The sequence below is a fragment of the Phacochoerus africanus genome, chromosome 5 (assembly GCF_016906955.1).
Source record: "Phacochoerus africanus isolate WHEZ1 chromosome 5, ROS_Pafr_v1, whole genome shotgun sequence".
Lineage (NCBI taxonomy): Eukaryota > Metazoa > Chordata > Mammalia > Artiodactyla > Suidae > Phacochoerus > Phacochoerus africanus.
Window position 1 is genome coordinate 73,685,692 of NC_062548.1, and position 22,161 is coordinate 73,707,852.

The 22,161-nt window shown below is 36.8% G+C and overlaps 1 protein-coding gene across 4 annotated transcripts in view; it reads right to left on the reverse strand.

Moving 5' to 3' along the window:
• The window catches only part of ALMS1 (ALMS1 centrosome and basal body associated protein), a 163,269-nt gene that overhangs the window by 53,019 nt on the left and 88,089 nt on the right, over positions 1-22,161 (reverse strand). For all 4 annotated transcript variants that reach the window (XM_047781767.1, XM_047781769.1, XM_047781768.1 and 1 more), the window contains 4 exons: positions 18,907-20,732; positions 10,295-10,536; positions 5,601-5,726; positions 1,812-1,982 (listed from right to left, as the gene is read on the reverse strand). In XM_047781767.1, coding sequence (XP_047637723.1) covers positions 1,812-1,982; positions 5,601-5,726; positions 10,295-10,536; positions 18,907-20,732 — 2,365 coding nt within the window. The remainder of the gene's footprint in view (positions 1-1,811; positions 1,983-5,600; positions 5,727-10,294; positions 10,537-18,906; positions 20,733-22,161) is intronic.

Below are 22,161 nucleotides of genomic sequence, written 5' to 3' on the forward strand. Positions count from 1 at the left end.
ATCTTTCTTAAAGTCTTTGAGGTGAGAGCTTCTGAGGCTGGGCTTCTCCCATGATGAAATAACTGCACAGGATTAAGCCAAGAGGAGGGCTTTTTCTTAGGATGCAAAGGTTGGAAGCAGACCAACAATAATAGTAACAGTAGACTCCCATAGTAAATGGGAGGTTATAAGAGTCCTTAGGTAACAAATACCAATTTCATTCCAAACACATCATCCTTACCAAATGCATCCAAGAGGTGAGCTATAGTTGGTAAATTCACTATACAGACTTCTGATGGGAGTCCCTTTAGTCTACCACTTTGTTCCCTGCCAAGTTTTCCATATCTACCTCCTTTTCAAGTGTCTGACAGTGGGATCATACAGTTACATCTGTGTCCCAAACTGCTTCTAGCATATAGGTAGTATTTGAGAGTTTTCACTTATGAACTACATTTTGCAAATTTTTTTGGCTTTTTATATACTTGGCAGCTTCAATGTTAACTAGCAGATGTGGTTCTTTTATCTTATTTCAGATTTCAAAATGTTTTTTGGTGCAACAAAAAGTTATCTGGAAGAATAAATGTGCACTTTAGCAAGCAATCTTTCACTCGGTTTCCTTATAAAAGCATTAACACCATCACATGAATTCATTAACACTATGTCAAAACTTGAACATAGAGCCAGTCTATGTTTGAATACTGCCCCAGGATCAGCTACTATTTGGCTAATAGCTGTGCACAGGAGTAAAAAGCTGTAAATGCAACAAAGCAACACAGGCAAATACACAGGTAGAATTTTCAATGGCTCCTGGAATTTTCATTTAATAAATAAATACGACTGTGTTATCAACTAAAAAAGCACAATGTCAGGGACAGAGAAGAAAAAATCATGCAGATTCCTAAAGATTAAAAGCTTTTATAAAAAAGTAGGGCCTATATCTGGAGATAAAGATGAAAATTCAAATACCCATGCTGACTAGAGAGCCAAGGTCAATGAATGAAGCAGACTGGGTCTGAGAGTTGTAGGAACTGAAGGAAAAAGGAGAATGTATGTCCTTTCTGCAGAGGACAGCCAAGCCTCAGGGGCGGCTAATAACCGCCATGGAGGAACATACACTCTGAGTGCAACTAGATAGCCTGATTTTTCAAGGGAAGCCCCAAATCTTATTTTTAAATGTTTGCAGCAAAATTTAAAACAAATTTAAAACACCATGTGAGCCATACACTTTCTTGCAGAATCCAACCTAAGGAGATGCTAGTTTGTAGTATCTGACAGATAAATTTATGAGGTGTTTTAATCAAGATTTTCTACAGATTTTAGTCTTTAGAACATACTTAATTAGATATTATTACATTTCAAAAGTTGCAAAGTATCTCCCATAGAGAAAGTAAATTCTATTGTTTTCAAAAATCTGAAGCATTTAGGAGTTCCCGTAGTGGCGCAGTGGAAACAAATCTGACTAGGAACCATGAGATTTCAGGTTCAATCCCTGGCCTCACTCAGTGGGTTAAGGATCTGGTGTTGCCGTAAGCTGTAGCATAGGCTGCAGATGTGGCTCGGATCCTGCTTGGCTGTGGCTGTGGCATAGGTCAGCAGCTGCAGCTCCAATTTGACCCCTAGCCTGGGACTGTCCACATGTCTCTCAGGTGCAGCTCTAAAAAAACTCACAAATATATGTAGCGTTTAAAAAGATTTTACAGTTTCCTTCTTGCATATACACAACAAAATAGGAGAAAAGTCTGCATAACAAGCAGAAAATAAGACTGGATAATACTCTCACCTAGGATGAACAGGAAAAAAAGCCACAAAATACACAAAGCCAATCCAGTCACCTGCATTATCTTTCTGAAAGGGTTTCTTCCCAACAAACAAGGATGCCTTAGTTACTGCCCTCTTGCTGTAGATCCCCTCTTTATGTTTAATGTTCACAGCGTCTGTCAGGTCATCATCCCTTGTGCCTAGCACCTGAGCTGGGAAGTCGGGAGCAATGGCATCATTGGATCCTACAGAAAAAATGGGAAAGTAGTATAATTAACACAAGCATAAATAGGAAGTTGAAGAAAGACAAAAAATTTATCTCTTAAACCACTTGTATAAAAAAGGTACTACCATGGGAGTGTTAGAGGGAATTACAAGGAGATGTCAGTCAAACTGAAGCTAACAGAAATGTACAATATTGTGACAATAGATGGAGAAGCAAATGACATAAAGAAGACATACAAAGTAGAATATCAGCTTAGAAGAGAAACAATTTCCATTTCAGGAATATTTTCAGAGGAGGAGAAAATAGATTATACCTTGGAAAATGAGTAGGCTTTTTGAAGTATGAAGAGGAAGGAAGAAACGAAGACATTTTAGGTACAGGTAACAGCATTGGTGAAGACAAAGGAGGAGGAAAACGAAGAATACACAAGAAAATCACACTTTTCTGGTCAGACTGAATTATAGACTACATCAATGAGACTGCTAGGAAATAATAAAAAAGTAATTGTTTGGAGCAAAATTCAACAAGGCATGGAATCCCAAGCTAAAAGGTTAAAGAGTGTTTTTTTTTTGGTTTTCTTTTTGGTTTTTGGTCTTTTTAGGGCCACACCCACAGTGTATGGAAGTTCTCAGGCTAGGGGTCAAATCAGAGCTGTAGCCACCAGCCTACATACATCACAGCCATAGTAACACGGGATCTGAGCCATGTCTGCAACCCATGCCACAGCTCATGCCAATGCCAGATCCTTAACCCACTGAGCGAGGCCAGGAATTGAACCCGAGTCCTTATGGATACTAACCAGGTTTGTTACCGCTGAGTCTCCTTGGACTCCAAAGTTGTACTATTCTTATCAAGGTTCAGCCATTTTTCTTAAAATGCTTACGACAAAGGCTACAAGTTTTTGATTAATTTCCAGAGTTTTGGAAAAGTTTTCTGTAAAGTTCTGCCAAAATTCTGTTGCTTTTATTACAGGGCAAATTCTTGGAGGTCTTTGCTCCCACATTTTTTTCTGCTATAACTCCTCACCCTCTTTTAAAAATCCAAGTCAGTTTTCAGCTCATGGCTTTTTGCTCCTATTGACAGTAAGGATTAGTATATAAATTATTTAAATGTCTATAAGTGGATATAAAAATAATGTCTATACCTCATATTGGTCCAGTTACTACTTAATAATGTCGCTGGGCATAATGAGTAAATTTCTAACAATCTCTTTTTTTGTGAGGTTACTTAGCCTTTTTTATTGTTTTTATTTGTACAAGGATTTTATGAGTTCAATTATTTATGCATTCTCAATTGAGGAGAAATCTATTTGGGTCAAATATTTGCAATGGTTTATGACTTGCCCTTGGCCCCAAACTCCAGTTGGATCTTCCGCATATTGATAGAAGCACAACATATTAATAGACAATAGCTATTAGGACAATTCCTAGGCTTTCACCTCGAGTAGTTTTACTGATCTAAGAAAGGATTTATTTTCTATTATCAACTCCCTAACCCTCAGAATAGATGGAGAATGTGAAAAATGACCACCTTAACTATATATAGCTAACACATCTCTTCTGCCTAATTGACGCATTCAGTACTTTAATTACAGGGTCACTGTATCTCAGGATACAATGCACCATCCCTGAATTATCTTCTCCCATTAAGGAAGAAATTTTCTCAAAGTCACTATCTCCAAAGGGAAGGGTCAGGGATGTAAATGAATAGCAGGACACAGAGGCCTCAAAAATTACTGGAACACCTGATCAGATTTCTATTGGTTCTTTCTATCTTTTGAACTAGGGGCTGAAAGTGAAACTGGGATCAGATTTTCTGACCTACAATCAATTAAATGTGCTTATTTTATTTCTGGTAGTCATTAATAAGAGTGTTTTTTTTTTTTTAAATCATAGACCATGCAGGTAATGAAAATTTCTTCCAGTTTCTGGTTATAGTCTTAATAATCATGAAAGCATTTTTATGGTTCTTTTTTTCAGTGGCATCATAGTGGAAAATCAGGAGCAGTTATATCAGGGGCTTTAATTCAGTTACTATTAGATACTAGTTTGGTCCTCTTTAAAATTAACAGAATCTGCCTAAGGCCAGGGGCAATTACTTTCTGGGCAATTTCTTTTTTTCTTTTTTTTTTTTTTTCTTTGTAGGGCTGCACCTTCGGCATATGGAAGTTCCCAGGCTAAGGGTAGAATCAGAGCTGTAGCCGCTGGCCTATACCACAGCCACACAAACTCCAGATCTGACCGGCGTCTGCAACCTACACCACAGCTCATGGCAACATCAGATCCTTAACCCACTGAGCAAGGCCAAGGATCATACCAGCATCCTCATGGATACTAGTAGGATTATTTTTTCCACCGACCCACAATGGGAGCTCCCTGTGCAATTTCTACATATACAAAGATATCTACTGACAAATCATGAATAATTTATATCTAAACTAAAGCAAGACATCTCCTGTGGCCCAATCAATATGTTACCCAACAATCAAAACCCCATTTCATACCATCTCGGCATCCTTATTTTAAAATTTTACACAGGAAATTATTTATTGAGTTCCTACATGGGATGCTATTCATTTTCTAAATCTGCAGTTCTCTTGTGATCTCACAGGGGGATATTTAAAAATTCTAGGGAAACAGTGATTTTTAATATCTGGAGTACACTACAAAAGTTACTAGCTAAAAGTAGTTTAAAATTTCAACATTAGATACTGCTACATTCCTTTCAATGCTGCTGTACCTTTGCAGAGTTGGATTTTTGTCAGTTTCTGTAGTAAGAGCAGTATATGAGGGCGGTTTCATCTCATTTCATTTCATCTCAGAAAGAAGTTGTACAGGGCCTTAATAACTGCACATAGCTCATAGTAAGTAACTGTGGGTATTTATGAACAAGTAAGATGTTTTATTTCAAAAGCCAAAACCAAAAAGACACACCTAATATTTTTGTTTATTATTAGATCAAAACAGTATTTTTATATCCTAATAACTTATTAGTATTTGAAACAATACTTCATGTATTTATATGCTCCTGATAATTTATCTCCATGTGAAGATAAGGAAAAAAAAAATTCACCCAAACACAAAGGGCACTGTGAACAGAAAAAATTTGGAAAGCTTTGTCCTAGATGGCATCCACTAACCCAAACAAACAATTGTTCATACACTTCAATTTTTTTTTTTTTTTTTTTTTTGATTTTTAGGGCTACACTCAGGGCATATGGAAGTTCCCAGGCTAGGGGTTGAATCAGAGCTGTAGCTGCTGGCCTAGGCCACAGCCACAGCAATGCAGGATCCGAGCCTCGTCTGCAACCTACATCACAGCTCATGGCAACACCAGATCCTTAACCCACTGAGCAAGGCAAAGGATCATACCAGCATCCTCATGGATACTGGTTCATTTCCATTGTGCCACAACGGGAACTCCCAAACATTTATGAAATGTTTGAGTATACATAGTAACTCACCAATTTGATAACCAATCAAGTAACTCACCAACCTGAACCAGAAACTGAGTCATGAAATGCTCTATTTCACTTAAAGATTAGACAGCATTAAGCTTTTATATGTCATACCAGAATTAATCAGCCAATTCACAAATAAAATTTCAAAAAAATTTTTGAATAATTTCTACATAATACCTGAGTGTGAGCTCTCAATGGTGGTGTCTGATTTGGAATCCAGAGATGAAGGAATTTGACTTAATTGTGGAACATAGTACATCTTCGTACTACCAGAAGGTTTATATGGCAACAGTAAAGGCTGGACTAAGGAGATAAAAAAATCAGAATAATTAATAAAAAACATTAATTCCTTGAACAAATATTAAGTACTTTTTAATGTGCCAAGCAGTGTTCAAGATTACTGGGGTAAATCAGTGAACCAAACAGAAAAGTATCTCTGCCTTTAAGAGGAACTAGCATTCTCTAAGACGGAGACAGATAAACAGTAAGTAATTAGCACACTAAATAAGTTAACTAGTATTTTAATAAATTATAAGTGATATTAAAAAAACTAGAAAATTCTGAGGAAGATACGAGTATTGGGGAAATAGCAGCAGGATACAGTTTAACTAGAGTGGCAGGGGCAGGTTTCATTGAGAAGATGAGTTTTTAGCATACACAGAATGCTCTAAGAAATACTTTATCTTATATTCAACCTGGTCATTGTTAATTCCTACTACTGATCTTTGCAGGTTTTGCCTCCAAAGTCACAGAAAATAAGTCTAATAATTCTCTTCTATATGGCAGATTTTCAAAATGAGTTGTCCATTATAAAAGTACAAATTCTCAATATTAAGAAAATACACAGAAGTAAAAAAAAAGACAAAGTCCTACCACTCAAAGACAGTTATTATTAACATTTTAAATGTATTTCCTACATGTCTTTCCTGGTTTTTTTTTTTTTAACCTAGTTGCATATAGTGTGTATAACTTGAAGTTCAGCATTTGTACATCATATTGATAATAAAATACTCATTTTAGTTCCTATCTTCAAATTTTTATGATTATACTATAAGTATATTTAACACTTCTCCTAAAGTTAAAAACTTAGGCTGAATTCAGTTTTCAATAATTACGAATTTTGTAAGACTTCCTGTTTATGGCATGTCCATTCTCTCCTGCAGCCCCAACTCATGTAAATTTTCTGACTTCAGAGTGAAAATTTATGTCATTTATAAAGTTTGTTTTTTTTAAACACTGCTTAAATGCTTCCTACAAATTCTGTGCCAATGTAATAATTTGATTATCATAAAGGATGAAATATTTTTCTATATCCTTGTTCATGATATGGCAGAAACTTTTCTCTTTTGGTAACTGCATCTTGATATTTAGCTGGATACACACTGCCCACTGTACATTATATTTTCCAATATCCCTTGTAGCCTTGTTCAACTAAGTATATATAGGCCCATGGGTCAAGTGTGAAAATAATGTGTGCAACTTTCAAGTATCCCATTAAAACGTTACACTTCTTAGGGACTAAAGATCATGACAGATGCAGCAGCCACTGGAACCAACTTACAGAATATGGTATGTGCTAAGAAGCAAATAGGGTACCTGCCTATCCCATAGACAGAATGCATGTATTCAGCAACAAAGGTAGACAAGCCTTTTCAAAATCTTTTGCTTTCTATCTTTGTCACTCTTACCTTTGTTAGATGGAAGATCTTACTTTTTTTTTTTTTTGCTTTTTAGTGCCATACCTATGGCATATGGAAGTTCCCAGGCTAGGAGTCAAATTGGAGCTGTAGCTGTGGGTCTATGCCTCAGCCATAGCAACACTGGATCCGAGCCGTGTCTGTGACCTACACCACAGCTCATGGCAATGCTGCATCCTTTAACTCACTGAACAAGGCCAGGGATTGAACCTGTATCCTCATGGATACTAGTCTAGTTGGGTTCTTAACCTGCTGAGCCCCAATGGGAACTCCACATGGAAAGTCTAAGAAATGAGAGGGACGCTTCCACTAAGAGTTAGGAGCCCTCTAGTCATTTTACACTCTTTATGTCACTGAAGCAATACATTGAATAGGATGGCACAGGGCTGACTAAACTACAAGTGACCTAACTATCAAGGAGAAATAAGATTGTCTTAGAAAAAAAAAGTCAATAGGAGTATGGTTAACACCTACATGAACACCTAACCACGCCTGGTCATAGAAATAAAGAACCTATTATTTATTTATTTATTTATTTATTTATTTATTTATTTATTTGTCTTTTTTGCCTTTTCTAGGGCTGCTTCTGCGGCATATGGAGGTTCCCAGGCTAGGGATCTAATCGGAGCTGTAGACGCTGGCCTACAGCAAAGCCACAGCAACACAGGATCCGAGCCACGTCTGCAACCTATACCACAGCTCACGGCAACATTGGACCCTTAACCCACTGAGCAAGGCCAGGGATCAAACCTACAACCCCATGGTTCCTAGTTGGATTCGTTCACGACTGAGCCATGATGGGAACTCCAAAAACCTATTACATTTAGACTGGATAAGCAATGAGGTCCTATTGTATAGCACAGAGAACTATATCCAGTCTCTTAAGATAGACCATAATGGAAGATAACATGAGAAAAAAGAATGTATCTATACGTATGACTGGGTCACTATGCTATATAGCAGAAATTGACTCAACACTGAAAATCAACTATACCCTAACAAAAAAATTAATTTAATACAAAAATAAATTTTAAAAATTACCATAAACCTACATGTGCAGGGCTAGTAAAGTCTCAGACCACTTAAGAATACTTGTGACACTCCATCAAGCAAAAACTCAGCCAATGAGAACCTGGCTGAATTCAATCAAGGCGAACAAAAAATTGCAGAGAAGAATTTAAACAATAGGAAAAATAGGCTATAGCCTCCACTTCTATTTGAATACTGCTGTAGTCATTATTGGTAGAATACCAATAATAGTTTTCTTCCTCCATTGCTGTAAATAAACCTTGATGATTAAATTTACCATTTAGTTCAAAGTTTGCAGAAAATGGACAACAATTAGGCAGAATTACAATGGACCCAGAGCAAGAACGGCTATCATGTGGAGATGAAGAATTCTGAGATAGATAAGCGGCTTTTTGAAATTCTCAACACCTTTGTATTTGGATGCAGAAATCTGCTTATGTAAGGGAGAAGAAGTGATTGTGCAGCAAATAATGGTTGCTTCCGGGGAAGGACTAGAGAAGGGTAAAGAGAGTTCAATTATAAAATTTATTTCTTCAAAAAACTTGAAAATGGAACTAAAACTAAACATATGGCATATAACATTATTCTTAATTTGTTAATTCAGAGTAGTAGGTATGTGGTCATATATTTAACATACTATTCTATATACTTTTAAAATTTTTTGGAAAAAATTCAAAATTTTACTTTTGAATCCACAGTATTTAAAATAATACTTTATAGATAAACCAAATAATATTTATCTTTTAAAGGAGTCCTTTCTCTCAGGTACTTGTATGCAAAGGTAAAACCATAAACTGTGGGCTCTACATAGACTGATCCATTTGATGTCAGAAGAGATGTAAAATACACTTTCATAGCTGGAGTTACCCTCTTGTGCTTCTGCCACCAACATGAGAATAACACAGCCCAGGGGAGCCTGAATTTCAGAACTAGGCATGTGGAACACAATTATACCATTTTCGCATCCTGGTGCCAAACTCCAATTGACTCACAAGCCCAAGAATGAGAAAAACAAATGTTATAAAGCACTGAGATTTTTAAGGTTCTTGTATGGTATCACTGTGACAATAGGTAACTCATACATTAAAGGTGCTCTATGTGATATTTATTATATTCTTTTTGGGGGTATACTGTTACTTCACAGCAAAAATGTGTAAGAAATATTACCATCTCAACATAGAAATGTATTTAATTCAAATTAAATTCAGTGTAATTTAAATGCAGAACTAACCAATTTTTTTATACTTGTAGGGATATCCCATCTAGTTCTAGAGATAGATAAACTTTTTGCTTATAAGTAGGAAACCTTAAAAATATATATTGTACAAATATTGACTACTTTACACTTAGTAATTTAAAGTTCCCACCCACACTTGGAGGAAGAATGGGAACTCAATTGTTAATTTTCCAATTATTTATCTAAAAAAGAAAATAATTTGCTATAATTTTGAATGTTGTATAGTAGAAGCACTATCAAAATATTCTAAATGTAGACCTTATGGTAGAGATTGCTAGCTGTTCACCAAAACCCATTTCTTTTTCATCCTGGAAAAAAAAGCCAAACTATTCCTAGTCAGTGGAAAGTGATGTGGGCCACTTCCAGGCCTAGCCCATAAAAGCCTCCCACATGCACTCCTCTGTGCTTTTTCGCCCCTTCTAGCTGACTATGACGGTGAATCCAAGGTAATCTTGGGTTCCATGCTTTAAAAGACAGCAAGGACACAGTCGACCTGGTCCATGTTTATGGCAAGAAACAGACTGGCTTTGTGTTTATACTATCTATTTATTATAATATGCAACATTTACTACAGCAAAAAAAAAAAAAAAAAGCCAAATAATTCACCTGTCTCTCTGAACTACTTGTATTCTTATATATTATTATGTATATATTGAGATGAAAATAAAATGTCAACCACAAACAGCATGAGTTTCAAATCAGTTAACTCCACTAGAAATTTAATTAAAACCATAATAAAATTATATTCTCTTCATAGCTATGTAAATAAAAGACGATAAAAACATGTCAGCCCAATGTTTAAAATTAAAATTCGGTTCTCTCACTAGGAACACCCAATTAAGAAATTTCTTTGATAATTACACACACAAGTTAGTAACATGACCTAACATACAATCACATTCTCTTACCATCTGTGCTATGAGGAACAGTAATCTGTTGGACTGAAGATGATGAAGCAAACTTGACAAGACCTTTGCCCACCTTCTGGGTAGTGAGTTCTGGAATTTCATGTTCACGATCTTTAGCATTAACAAAAATCTCAGATGAAAACACGGCCTTTCCTGGACTTTCTGTTGTTATCTGAGTGACTGCATCAGATGACAATTTTCCGGAGAAGGGAGAGAACAAGGTCTTAATCTCCTCTGGTGATCTGAAAAAAAAAGAAAGGACACAGCAGGTCATATCCTTGGCTTGTCAAATACTGTAATCTCTTTGCAAAGTGGCTTCAAGGAATATTTTGTGGAGACACATCAAACTCAAATGGCTATTTCTATAGAAACTTTCACTTTTTCAGATACTTACAACAAGGTAATTATACATGAGTATAATTTTTTTAAATTTAATTTTCAATTTAGAGTGCTATTATATAAGGAAAGGGTACTTTCAGTTCAAGTGAAAACATACTTTCATTTAAAAAAATTACTGTAAGTCCACTATAAATTAAGAGACTGTGCTAAATACATAGTATATAATAAACAAGAAACAAAGCCTTCTCTTAAAAGGTTTATATGTCATTGGGGGAACCAAGTTTTTCAAGTTGTAATTATGTATAAAGATTACAAAAAAAATCCATATTAAAACAGAATGGAGTATATAAATGATTGTATAAATAAGTAACAGGAGGAAGGAGACAAATCTTGCCAATAGAAGGAGGCCAAACAACACATGTAGGTATGCCCCCAGCCTCACCATCCATCTCCTTCCAAGGAGGTGATGCTTAATCTTTCTCTTAAGCCCAGCCCTGGGCTGGACTGAATCACTGAATTCCAAAGAAGAGAGTTCAAAAAGCGAGAAACGGTAACTTTACAGTAGAAAAACCTGGCAAACACCATCCTATCCAAGGGATGATGGTTCATATCACCAGAGATATCATGTGGATGTACCTACTCTCTGCTATGAGGTGATAAGGGTACTTCATTTCTGTGGTATTTTTTACCAAAACCCATGACTCCAGTCTAATCATGAGAGAAACGTCAGCCAAACACAGATTGGGAAAAATTCTACAAAATATTAGGCCGGTATTCCTTAAGACTGTCAAAATCAAGAAAAACAAGGAAGGAATGAGGAATTCCCATAGACCAGAAAAGATTAAGGAGACATGGCAACTAACTAAATGGAACGTGATATACTAGATTGGGTCCTGGGATAGAAAAAGGCCATTAACAGGAAGACTGGGGAAATCCAAAAAAAGTCTGAAGTTTAGTTAATAGTAATGTATAGGTGTTGACCCTTCTAACTTATAAAAATGTACTATGGCAATATAAGGCATTAACACTAGGAAAAACTGGAAGAAAGGTGAAGGGAACTCTATTATGTTTGTATCTTTTCTGTAAATCTAAAATTATTCAAAACCAAAAAACTTCATTTTTAAACAAAAGAGTAATACTGTATTGCATTATATTGGAGTAATAGCTATGATATGTTACAGAATCAGAAGAACTCCCTGCTGTGTAGCACTTGGAACTATGTCTAGTCACTTATGATGGAGCATGATAATGTGTGAAAATAGAATGTGTACATGTCTGTGTAACTGGGTCATACAGTAGAAAAAAAAAATTGTATTGGGGGAATAACTATTAAAAAAAAAAATTAGTAGGCCAATCTTCCTTACAAATATAGAAGCAAAAAACCTAAACAAAATGTAGAGAATGTGTGTGTGTGTGTGTGTGTGTGTGTGTGTGTGTGTGTGTGTGTGAGAGAGAGAGAGAGAGAGAGAGAGAGAGAGAGAGAGAATTCCTCCCAAGATTATTTACTCCAGAAATGCAAGTTAACATTTGAAAACCAACATGAGTTCCCATCATGGTTCAGCGGTAACGAACCCGACTGGTATCCATGAGGATGTAGGTTAGATCCCTGGCCTCGCTCAGTGGGTTAAGGATCCGGCATTGCTGTGAGTTGTGGTGTAGGTCACAGATGCACTGTGTTGCTGTGGCATAGGCCAGCAGCTGTAGCTCCGATTTGATCCCTAGCTTGCAAATTTCCATATGCCGCAGGTTCGGCCCTAAAAAGCTAAAAAAGAAGAAAAAGAAGAAACAACACCAATCCTTTTCAAACTTGTTCAAAAACTGAAGAAGGAGGGACCTGTGCAAATAAGTAAGGTGAGTCTTCCAGGCCACATTACCCTTACAATCCAAAGCCAGATGAGGACACTGCAAGAAAACCACAGGACAATAATTCTAATGAATACGGACAAAAAAATTCTCACAAAATATTACCAAACTGAATTCAATAGCATGTGAGAAGAATTATACACAATGATCAACTGGGATTTATCCCTGGGATGTAAGCCTCATTCAATATGAACAAATCAACAAATATAATAAGCTACTTTAAAAAGGTACAAATCATATGACTATCACAATAGATGTGGAGAAACAATTGACAAAATATAACATCTTTTCATGATATGATTCTCAACAAATTAGGTACGGAAGGAACATACCTCAACATAATAAAAGTCATGTATGACGAACTCTCAGCTAACATCATACTCAATGGTGAAAGGTTGAAAGTTTTTCCTCTAATATCAGGAACAAGACAAGAGTGCCCATTCTCACCACCTTTACTCAACACAGTACTGGATGTCCTAGCCAGAGTAATCAGACAAGAAAAAGAAAGGCACCCAATCAAAAGGAAGACGTAAGCTGTCTGTGTTTGCAAATGATACAATCTTATACACAGCAAATCCTAAAAACTACACCAAAAAACTGTTAGAAATAACCAATTAATTCCATAAAGTTGCAGGATGACAAATCAACATAAAAAAATCAGCTGTTGCCATACACTAACAAGGAAACGTCTAAAATACAGAAAATAATCCATTTACAATAGCATCAAAATCAATAAAATAATCTAGGAATAAATTTAACTGAGGAGGCAAAAGATCTGTTCACTAAAAACTAAAAGACTTTGACGAAGGAACTGAGGAAGACACAAACAAATGGGAAGATTCTGTATTCCTGGACCAGAAAATTAAGATTGTTTAAACATACATACTATTCAAAGCCACTGAAAGAGTCAATGCAATCCCTATCAAAATTTCAACACCATTTTTCATAGAAAGAGGATTAAACTATTCTAAAATTTGTATGGAGCCACAAAAGATTGCCAAAGCAATTCTGAGAAAAAACAAAGCTGGAGGCCATCACACTTCCTGGTTTCAAACTATACTACAAAGCTATCAATAGTAATCAAAATGGTATGGCACTGGCACAAAAACAGACACATAGATTAAAGGAATGGAACATAAAGTCCATAAATAAACCCCCGATATACAGTCAACTCATATTTGACAAAGGAACCAAGAATACTCAGTAGGGGCAGTACCTCTTCAATAAGAGGTGCTGAGAAACTAGATAACCACAGGCCAAAAAAAATGAAACGACTATTTTACTATTCACAAATTATCTTGAAATGGGTTAAAAACTTAAACATAAGACCTGAAACCATAAATTCCTAGGAAAAAGCATAAGGGAAAACTCTTTGACATTGGTCTTGTCAATGATTTTTTGGATGGGACATCAAAAGCACACCTACAAAAGCAAAAGCCCATAAAGAAGACAACATCAAATCCCAAATTTTCTGTACAGAATCAACAAAATGCAAAGGCAACTTACAGAACAGGAGAAAATATTTGCAAATCATATATCTGATGAGGGAATAACATTCAAATACATAAAAAACTCATACAACTAAATAACAATAATAAATAAATAATCCAATTTAAAAATGGGCAAAGGAACTGGAACTGAATAGACATCTTTCCAAAATAAGATATACAAATGACCAACAGGTAGATGAAAAGGTGCTCAACATCACTTCAGGGAAATGCCAAGTCAAAACCACAATGAGATATCACCGCATACCTGTCCAAATGGCTATTATCAAAAAGACAACAAATAAGTGCTGATGAGGATGCAGAGAAAAGGGAACACTTATGCACTGTTGGAGGGAATATAAATTGGTGCTGCCACTATGGAAAACAATAGGGAGTTTCTTCAAAAAATTAAAAAGAGAACTACCATATGATCTAGCAATCTCATTTCTGGATATACATCCAAAGGAAGTAAGAACAGGATATCGAAGAGCTATCTGCACTCCCATGTTTGTTGCAACATGATACACACTAGCCAAGATGTGAAAACAACTATATCTGTGTCTGTCAATGGATAAAGAAGACATGAAAGGAGTTCCTCTTGTGGCACAGCAGGAACAAATTTGACTAGTATCCATGAGGATGTGGGTTTGATTCCTGGCCTCACTCAGTGCGTCAGGGAACTGGCGTTACCATGAGCTGTGGTGTAGGTCACAGATGTAGCTTGGATCCTGCGTTGATGTAGCTGTGGCGTAGGCCAGCAGCTATAGCTCCGATTCAACCCCTAGCCTGGGAACTTTCATAAGCTGTGGGTTCGGCCCTAAAAAGACATAAAAGAAAAAGAAGACATGGGAATGTTATTTAGCTGTTAGAAGGAAATTCTGTCATTTGCAACAACAGAGATAGACCTATTATGTTAGGAGAAATAAACCAGAGAAAGAGAAATACTGTATGATACCACTTATACATGGAATCCAAAAAGCCAAACCTGGGAGTTCTCTGTGGTACAGTGTGTTAAGGATCCAGGGTTGTCACTGCAGTGTGTTAAGGATCCAGGGTTGTCACTGCTGTGGCACGGGTTTGATTCCTGGCCCAAGAACTTCCACATGCCAAGGGCGTGGCCAAAAAAAAAAAAAAAGCCGAACTTGTGGAAACCAAGTAGAATGCTGTTTAACAGGTAGACTGGGGGAAATGGGGAGAAGCGGGGTCAAAGGTACAAACTTTCAATGAAAAGATGAATAAATTCTGCAGAATTTAGGCATGGTATTATGAGGATAGTTAACAATAATGTACTACATAGTTCAAAGTTGGTGAGAGTAAATCTTAAATTTTCTCACAAAAGAGTAATGATAATCATATCAGGTGATGAAGGTATTAGTTAATGCTATGATGGTAATTATTCTGTTCGCTCTCTCTCTCTCTATATATATAGCAAAGCAACATACCCCAAACCTTAAACAATGTCATATGCCAATTTTATCTCAGTAAAGCTAGGGGGAAAAATCCTATTCTCAAAAAAACAAAAAAGAAAAGAAGAGAAAAGAGAGTATTTCAGAAAAATGGTTGATTTCCAGGCTAGGGCTGGGTACAGTAGCCAACATGAAAGTGTTCTCAACAGCTAAAACCAAAACCACTTGAATAGTATTAGATTATAATCCAAAGAATAAAATATCCCAAATCCATACTGATGTACACAAAAAACTAAAAGATTAAATGGTAGAGGAACAACAGCTTTTGATTACAGAATTCCAATGAATAAATGTAGAAGGAATGAAGGAAATATGAAAACTCCATTAGAATACCAGAGTAATAATTGGTACAGACAAGAACTACTGAGGGGTACTAAAATTAGTGATCAAAGTTTAAGCAGATACAGGACATCTGCAGAGTCTACCAGTATCTCCCTCAAATATTTAGTATTCACAGAGGAAAAACATTAAGTTTACAGTGGAGAATCTTGGTAGATACTACTTTAGCCAAGTGAGCAATGGTAACATCACCAGTAATGCATATTAACTTAACGTGTTCCCTGATAAGATGCAAAAAGGCATAACCTCAATCTAATCTTGAGAAAGCATCAGACAAAGCCAAATTGAAAGATTCTCCAAAATAACTAATCAGTTCTCTTCGAAGTGTCATGGTCATAAAAAAACAAGGAAAGACTGAGAAACTGCCACAGATTGGAGATTAAGGAGACAGAATAACTAAATGCAAAGTAGATCTTGGGATGAATCTGAAAACAGAAAACGTTCATTTGTGGAAAAACCAGGAGAAATCCAAAGCACTCTACACACTTAATCATAATTTTATATGAAGGAAAAATTCTTAGTTTGGGTAAATGTTTTATGGTTAAGCTGTGAAGGTAAGATGTTAACATAAAGGAAAACTTTAGCAAAGGGTATACTGGCAACCTCTATAATATCCCCCCAATGATCTCTGCTTCCTGGTATTCATGCCCTTGTGAAATCCTTAACCCTTGAGGGTGAGCTAGAAGCACAGATTCATTTTTTTCTAATAGAAGGTGGCAGAAGTAGTGAGATTCACTTCCAAATTTAGGTTAAAAAGACCCAGGTTTTGCCCTGGGTACCCTCCCCTGCCCTCTCACTTAGTCACTCTGAGAGAAATTTAGCTATTATATTTGAGCTGCCTTATGGAAGGAAGAAACTCTGGACAATTACTATGTGAGTGAGCTTGGAATGACATCCTCTAAGTCAGCCTTGAGATGGGACCACAGAGGTAGTCAATACCTTGTTTGCAACCTTGTGAGAGACCCTGAGCCAGAAGCACCCAGCTAAGTAACACTTGGATTTCTGACCCACAGAAACTTTGGGATAACATTTATTGTTTTAAGCCGTTACATTTCAGGGTAATGGGTTACACTGCAATAGATAACACAGGAAATTCACTATTTTTGCAATTCCTCTGTAAGTCTAAAATTATCTCAAAATAAGTTTAATACATATATACTAACTCATGTTTTATGCATATATATGAACACACACATAAACTGAGTGTGTATATGTATGTATGTGTGTGTATATATATTTTTCAAATTATTTATGGAATCAGACAAACCTAGGTTCAAACGCCACCTCCAACACTTAATGGCCATGCGATCTTGGGAAAAACACATTAGTTTCTAAGTATTAGGTTTCTAAAATCTCTAAATTGAGGTAATAATATCTATTTTTTTTAAAATTTTTATTTATTTATTTATTTATTTATTGTCTCTTTGCTATTTCTTTGGGCCGCTCCTGCTGCATGTGGAGGTTCCCAGGCTAGGGGTCAAATCGGAGCTGTAGCCGTCAGCCTACACCAGAGCCACAGCAACGCAGGATCCGAGCCGCGTCTGCAACCTACACCACAGCTCACGGCAACGCCGGATCGTTAACCCACTGAGCAAGGGCAGGGACCGAACCCGCAACCTCATGGTTCCTAGTCAGATTCGTTAACCACTGCGCCATGACGGGAACTCCAATATCTATTTCTGATGATTATACTAAGTATACAATGATATATCAACCACAATGCCCAGCCTAGTACATTCTGAACAAATGGCATTACTATTAGTTCGTATTTATAAATATCTATAATTTTCTTCTCATTCAAGGAATTCAGCTAACATGGCATTTTATCACTTGGAAGAATTAAGTACTGTGTGTAAACTTGTCAATCTTTTCATTTCTTAACATTTTTTACACACAAAAATTATCATTACTCATCTCTATAGCACCCTACTGTTTATAAAAGTACTGAAACCACAGATTGATCTTGTTTTTTTTTTTTCCCCAATCCACTTCTCAATTACTAACTTTCAGGGCTCTAAGAGACCTTTAAGCTTTCCAATATTTTTCCTTCCACCAATCATCCATATGCTGAAGATATTAAATGACTTGTCTAAGAAGACTGTCGATAGAACAGTTAGAAGTAGGGTTCAGGATTTGGAAGAGACAGTACCATGAGGTGAATAAGCTCTTGCTTTGAATGAACAGACAGCATTATCTGAGACAACGCTGCTTGCTAAAAAAAAGTAGCAATGTCAGTGTCTCCATTTCCCCGATAGTAAATAAGGATATCACCGCCTGACTCAGAGTTATCATAAGTATTAAATGATATAACATATTTAAATACCTCACCACCATGACTACAACATGTGTATGCTGAGTAAACATTTTTTTCCCCTTCTTTCCAAGGCCAGTGCACTACACTGTGATACATTATCTTTTCAACTATCAGGGTAGAAACATTAAACACACATGGTAATTCGTTTAGCCATACGGTAAGAGATTCATTAACATAGAACTGAATTAATGACAGTCTTACAATCAGGCTGAACAGTATAAACCTAATGCTTTTATCCCTGAACTAGGTTTCCATTCCTACAACCACTGTGAAGTAGGGCATCACATCAGAGAGCACATGAAGTTGATGTGCATTACTGGTGATGTTCAACTTGGTAACTTGGCTAAAGTGATGTCTGCCAGGAATTTCCACCGAGGAGGTACCTTTGTTTCTCTGTAAATACTAAATATTTGAGGGGAATCATGACATGGAAATGAGAGTGAGAAGGGAGCATATGCATGTATCCTCTCCCAAAGCCTGGTCTTCAGTACATCTCCAATGCAATAAATAAGAAATTAACAAATTGTAGCAACTGATGATCCAAGATTCTTCTCAGAGTAATTCAGTGTTTGAAGATACTTGATGTTGTCTTGTCAAAAGCCCTTTGAAAGCATAAACATATTACTTTCAGATGTTTTCTCTCACTCAGGTGTTTATTCCTTGAAAGACTTCTCAATTAGGCAGATACAACCTCCCCTAAGAGAAATCATACTGCCTCTCCCCCAAGAACTGACATTTGCTTAAGTATTTTAAACCTTTTATCACAAATTCCATCAGCTTGCTTGGCATCACAATGAGACTCACCGATCTGCAGATATCGGAGTCCCTTCTGGATTGGAATATTCTTCCAAATCTGAAATGTTCACTTGGGTTTGCCTTGAGGTTACTATCTGGCTATTCTGAAAAGGTATGATTTTCAAGTCCTGAGTAATATTACTATCTGGAAGAGGAGACTGTACAACTTGGAGGTCCGGTGAAGACTTAGGTCCTAGGAAACCTAAAGATGCTTGATCCTGTGCTATAGGTTTACTGGTCAGTAATTTGGAGGTTGGTTCCAATGATCTTGGAGATACAGTTTGTAGGTCAGAGTTAAACTCACTATTCATCCTTGTTTTAGAGGCAGGATCCAAAGAGTGAATTCTTTTATCTAAGGTTCCACTATCCACTTTGGAAGGAGTCTTGGGACAAAGAGTTATTCGAATACAAGAAAGTGCTTTTCTATTTGAAGGTGGAGTAGATGCAGATGTTACTACTGGGGCTGATGGGGAGACCACATCACTGAATTTGGCTTCAACATTTATCATATCAGAAATGTGTAATTTAGGCTTATGCTGATTATTCCTTTCTACTACATAATCCTGACATTGAGGAAGAGGAGAATGGTGTTTTCTCATGTGGTGATCTACGTCTGGGGTTTTGCTTTGTTCAAGGAGCTGACGTTGCTCAAGAAAAATGGAAGAAGGAAGGTCTGGAGCTATAAAATCCTGACTCGGAGGAAGGGGAGAATGGTTTTCTCTCATCTGATGATCTACATGTGGGGCTTTGCTTTGTTTAAAGAGTTCTCGTTCTTCGAGAAAAATACGACAAGGAAGATTTGGAGCTACATAATCCTGGTGCTGAGGAGGGGGAGAATGGTGTTTTCTCACATGGTGATCTGCATGTGGGGCTTTGCTTTGTTCAGAGAGCTCTTGTTCAAGAAAAATGTGCGAAGGAAGGTCTGGAGTTATAATTACATTCTTCTCTTTTACTCCTAGTGTAGAACTTGGTCTACCCATGCTAATGAGGGTATGGTTATCAGCAAAATGAACTTCCTTGAAATTGCTATCATTTGCACTGGTACCGGGCTTAGAATGACTGCCTTTAAAATCGGATCTTTCTAAGAGCTTTTCTTCTTGGTGAGAATGTTCAACAGATAATTTTTGACCTTGCCTACTATTCTCTGCTAAAAGAGTCATAGCTTTATCTGGTGACTGACTAATGGTTTTAAATGACGAAGGGAAAGAGTTTTCCTGTTTTAGATCTCTAGGAAGATTGTGCTCTTCAGTGAAATGAGAATTAAATACCCCCAAAGATGCTCCAGTACACTGGCTACCTTCAGTAACACCAACCTTAAGAAAAGAGGAATCTGAAAAGCATTTAGAATGTCGGTGAGATGAGAAAGTGATGGAGGTAGTAAACTTTTTCATGGGTTCTGGGGGCAGCATTTGTGATGAAGAATGACAATCCATTTCTTCAGGTGGCACACAAGCAGGTTCTAATTCTGACAGCCAAGGGTCCAACTTTTCACGGAATGGCATTCGAAGACCCTTGCTAATTTTCAAGTCATCAGCTATAAAGTTCTGAAATGGGGAAGGACTTTGTAACTGCAAGGAATTCCAAACTCTGAAATGGGAGGCGCTCTGGTCTAAAGACTTGGAAAGGTTGATGTGCCTGTTCCTCCATGATGATGGACTCCGTTGTCCTCTGATCATTTCTGAGGAGTCAGCAGATCTGAAAACATAAGGGCGGCTGTCCAGCTGTGGTCGTTCAGCAGTTAGAGTCCTGAAACATCCTTTCTCATGGCTCTCAATAATAATGTGACTACATACAGCTTCCGGATGGCATCCTATTCCCCGTGGACTCTGTAAGCCCTAGAAGATACAAACAAGTTCTTACTTGATATTGTCCAAATAGTTATATAAAAATCAGTTTTATATTCCAGGCTAAGATCTGACCATGAGGGTAATGCTGATCTCCTACAATAATACAGGCAAGACAGAAGAAAAAAACAGTTAACTACAGAATAAAATGGTTCATGATTAACTAAGATCATACGGTTCATTTCTTCTAAAAATGTTTCACTGAAGTTACAAAAGGAAAGACTGTTGCTGTCCCCCTAGTATTCTCACCTTTTTTCTTCTAATAACAGAAGTCCCTTACCCCAATTTCTGCTGTCACACGATCACCAAGCAGAGACATTTCCACTTACTTTTCAAGCCAGATATGACTATATGATTAGGTTTAGGCCAATGAGATAGGAGTAAATTAGATATGAGCAAAAGCTTTAAGTACAACTCCTGGTTTCTGTCTTTAAAAGATCAAGTTCTTGACCTCCATGTTCCCTTACTAGCACCATCATTACCATCACCATTATTCTTGCCCACTGAAAATGGTGATGTCTAGAACAACCTTGGAAGCCATACATGAGGATGGCTCAGTTGCCCAGCCAGCTTGGTTCCTTAGATGGACTCAAGAAGCAGAGCTCTCTTTCCTACCCTGGACAGGAGAGAAAACACAATTTGATCTTATTTGAGCCGTTATATTTTTTGACTCTCTTACAAAAGTCTGGCCTACAACCTCATATTTACCATTAAGAATAAGAAAAAGAACTAGTACCTCTTTTGGGGATGTACTGCCTAAAAATATCCTAAATATAAAATCTCTTTGAGATTTCTGTGTTCAGCCAGTCATAACCTGGCATTCTATTTGATTTTAATGCAACATTTGATTTCATATAAAAATATTTTAAATTATGGTGCCATTTCTCACATAATGAAGTAAGTAAACTTACTTTTCCCTATTCCTCCTGCTAATAATAATAAGCACAATGAAAAATTCTGGACCTTATATATAAAACAAATTTAAGAAGAATCTGAAAGAAGTAAAGAAAAAAAAAAAGCAGACTGGCTAGGAACTTTGGGACCTGAGGAATGACATGGTGGTGAGATCCCTGGGTTTTCTTTTTACTTCAAATATCCCAGACTTGGAACTAAAAATAGCAACCCAAGAACGAAGAGCACAGACTAACGCTCTAGCAAAAACTTTCTCTCATTAGCTAAAAAAACAGATGAAATCTAGCAAGACAGAAAAGTTCTGGACAATAACCACTCTCTTCCAGCCAAATACCACAGATTTAAAAAAACAAACAAACAAAAAACAAAACAAAACAAACAAACAAACAAAAACTGGCCTTATCCTCACTCACTCAAGCGAAGGCCAAGTGAGAAGCCCAGACTTTAATCTTTGGAAAACTCTAATGAGGCACCACAACATCCAGGACAATGTGGTATTAGAGACGGC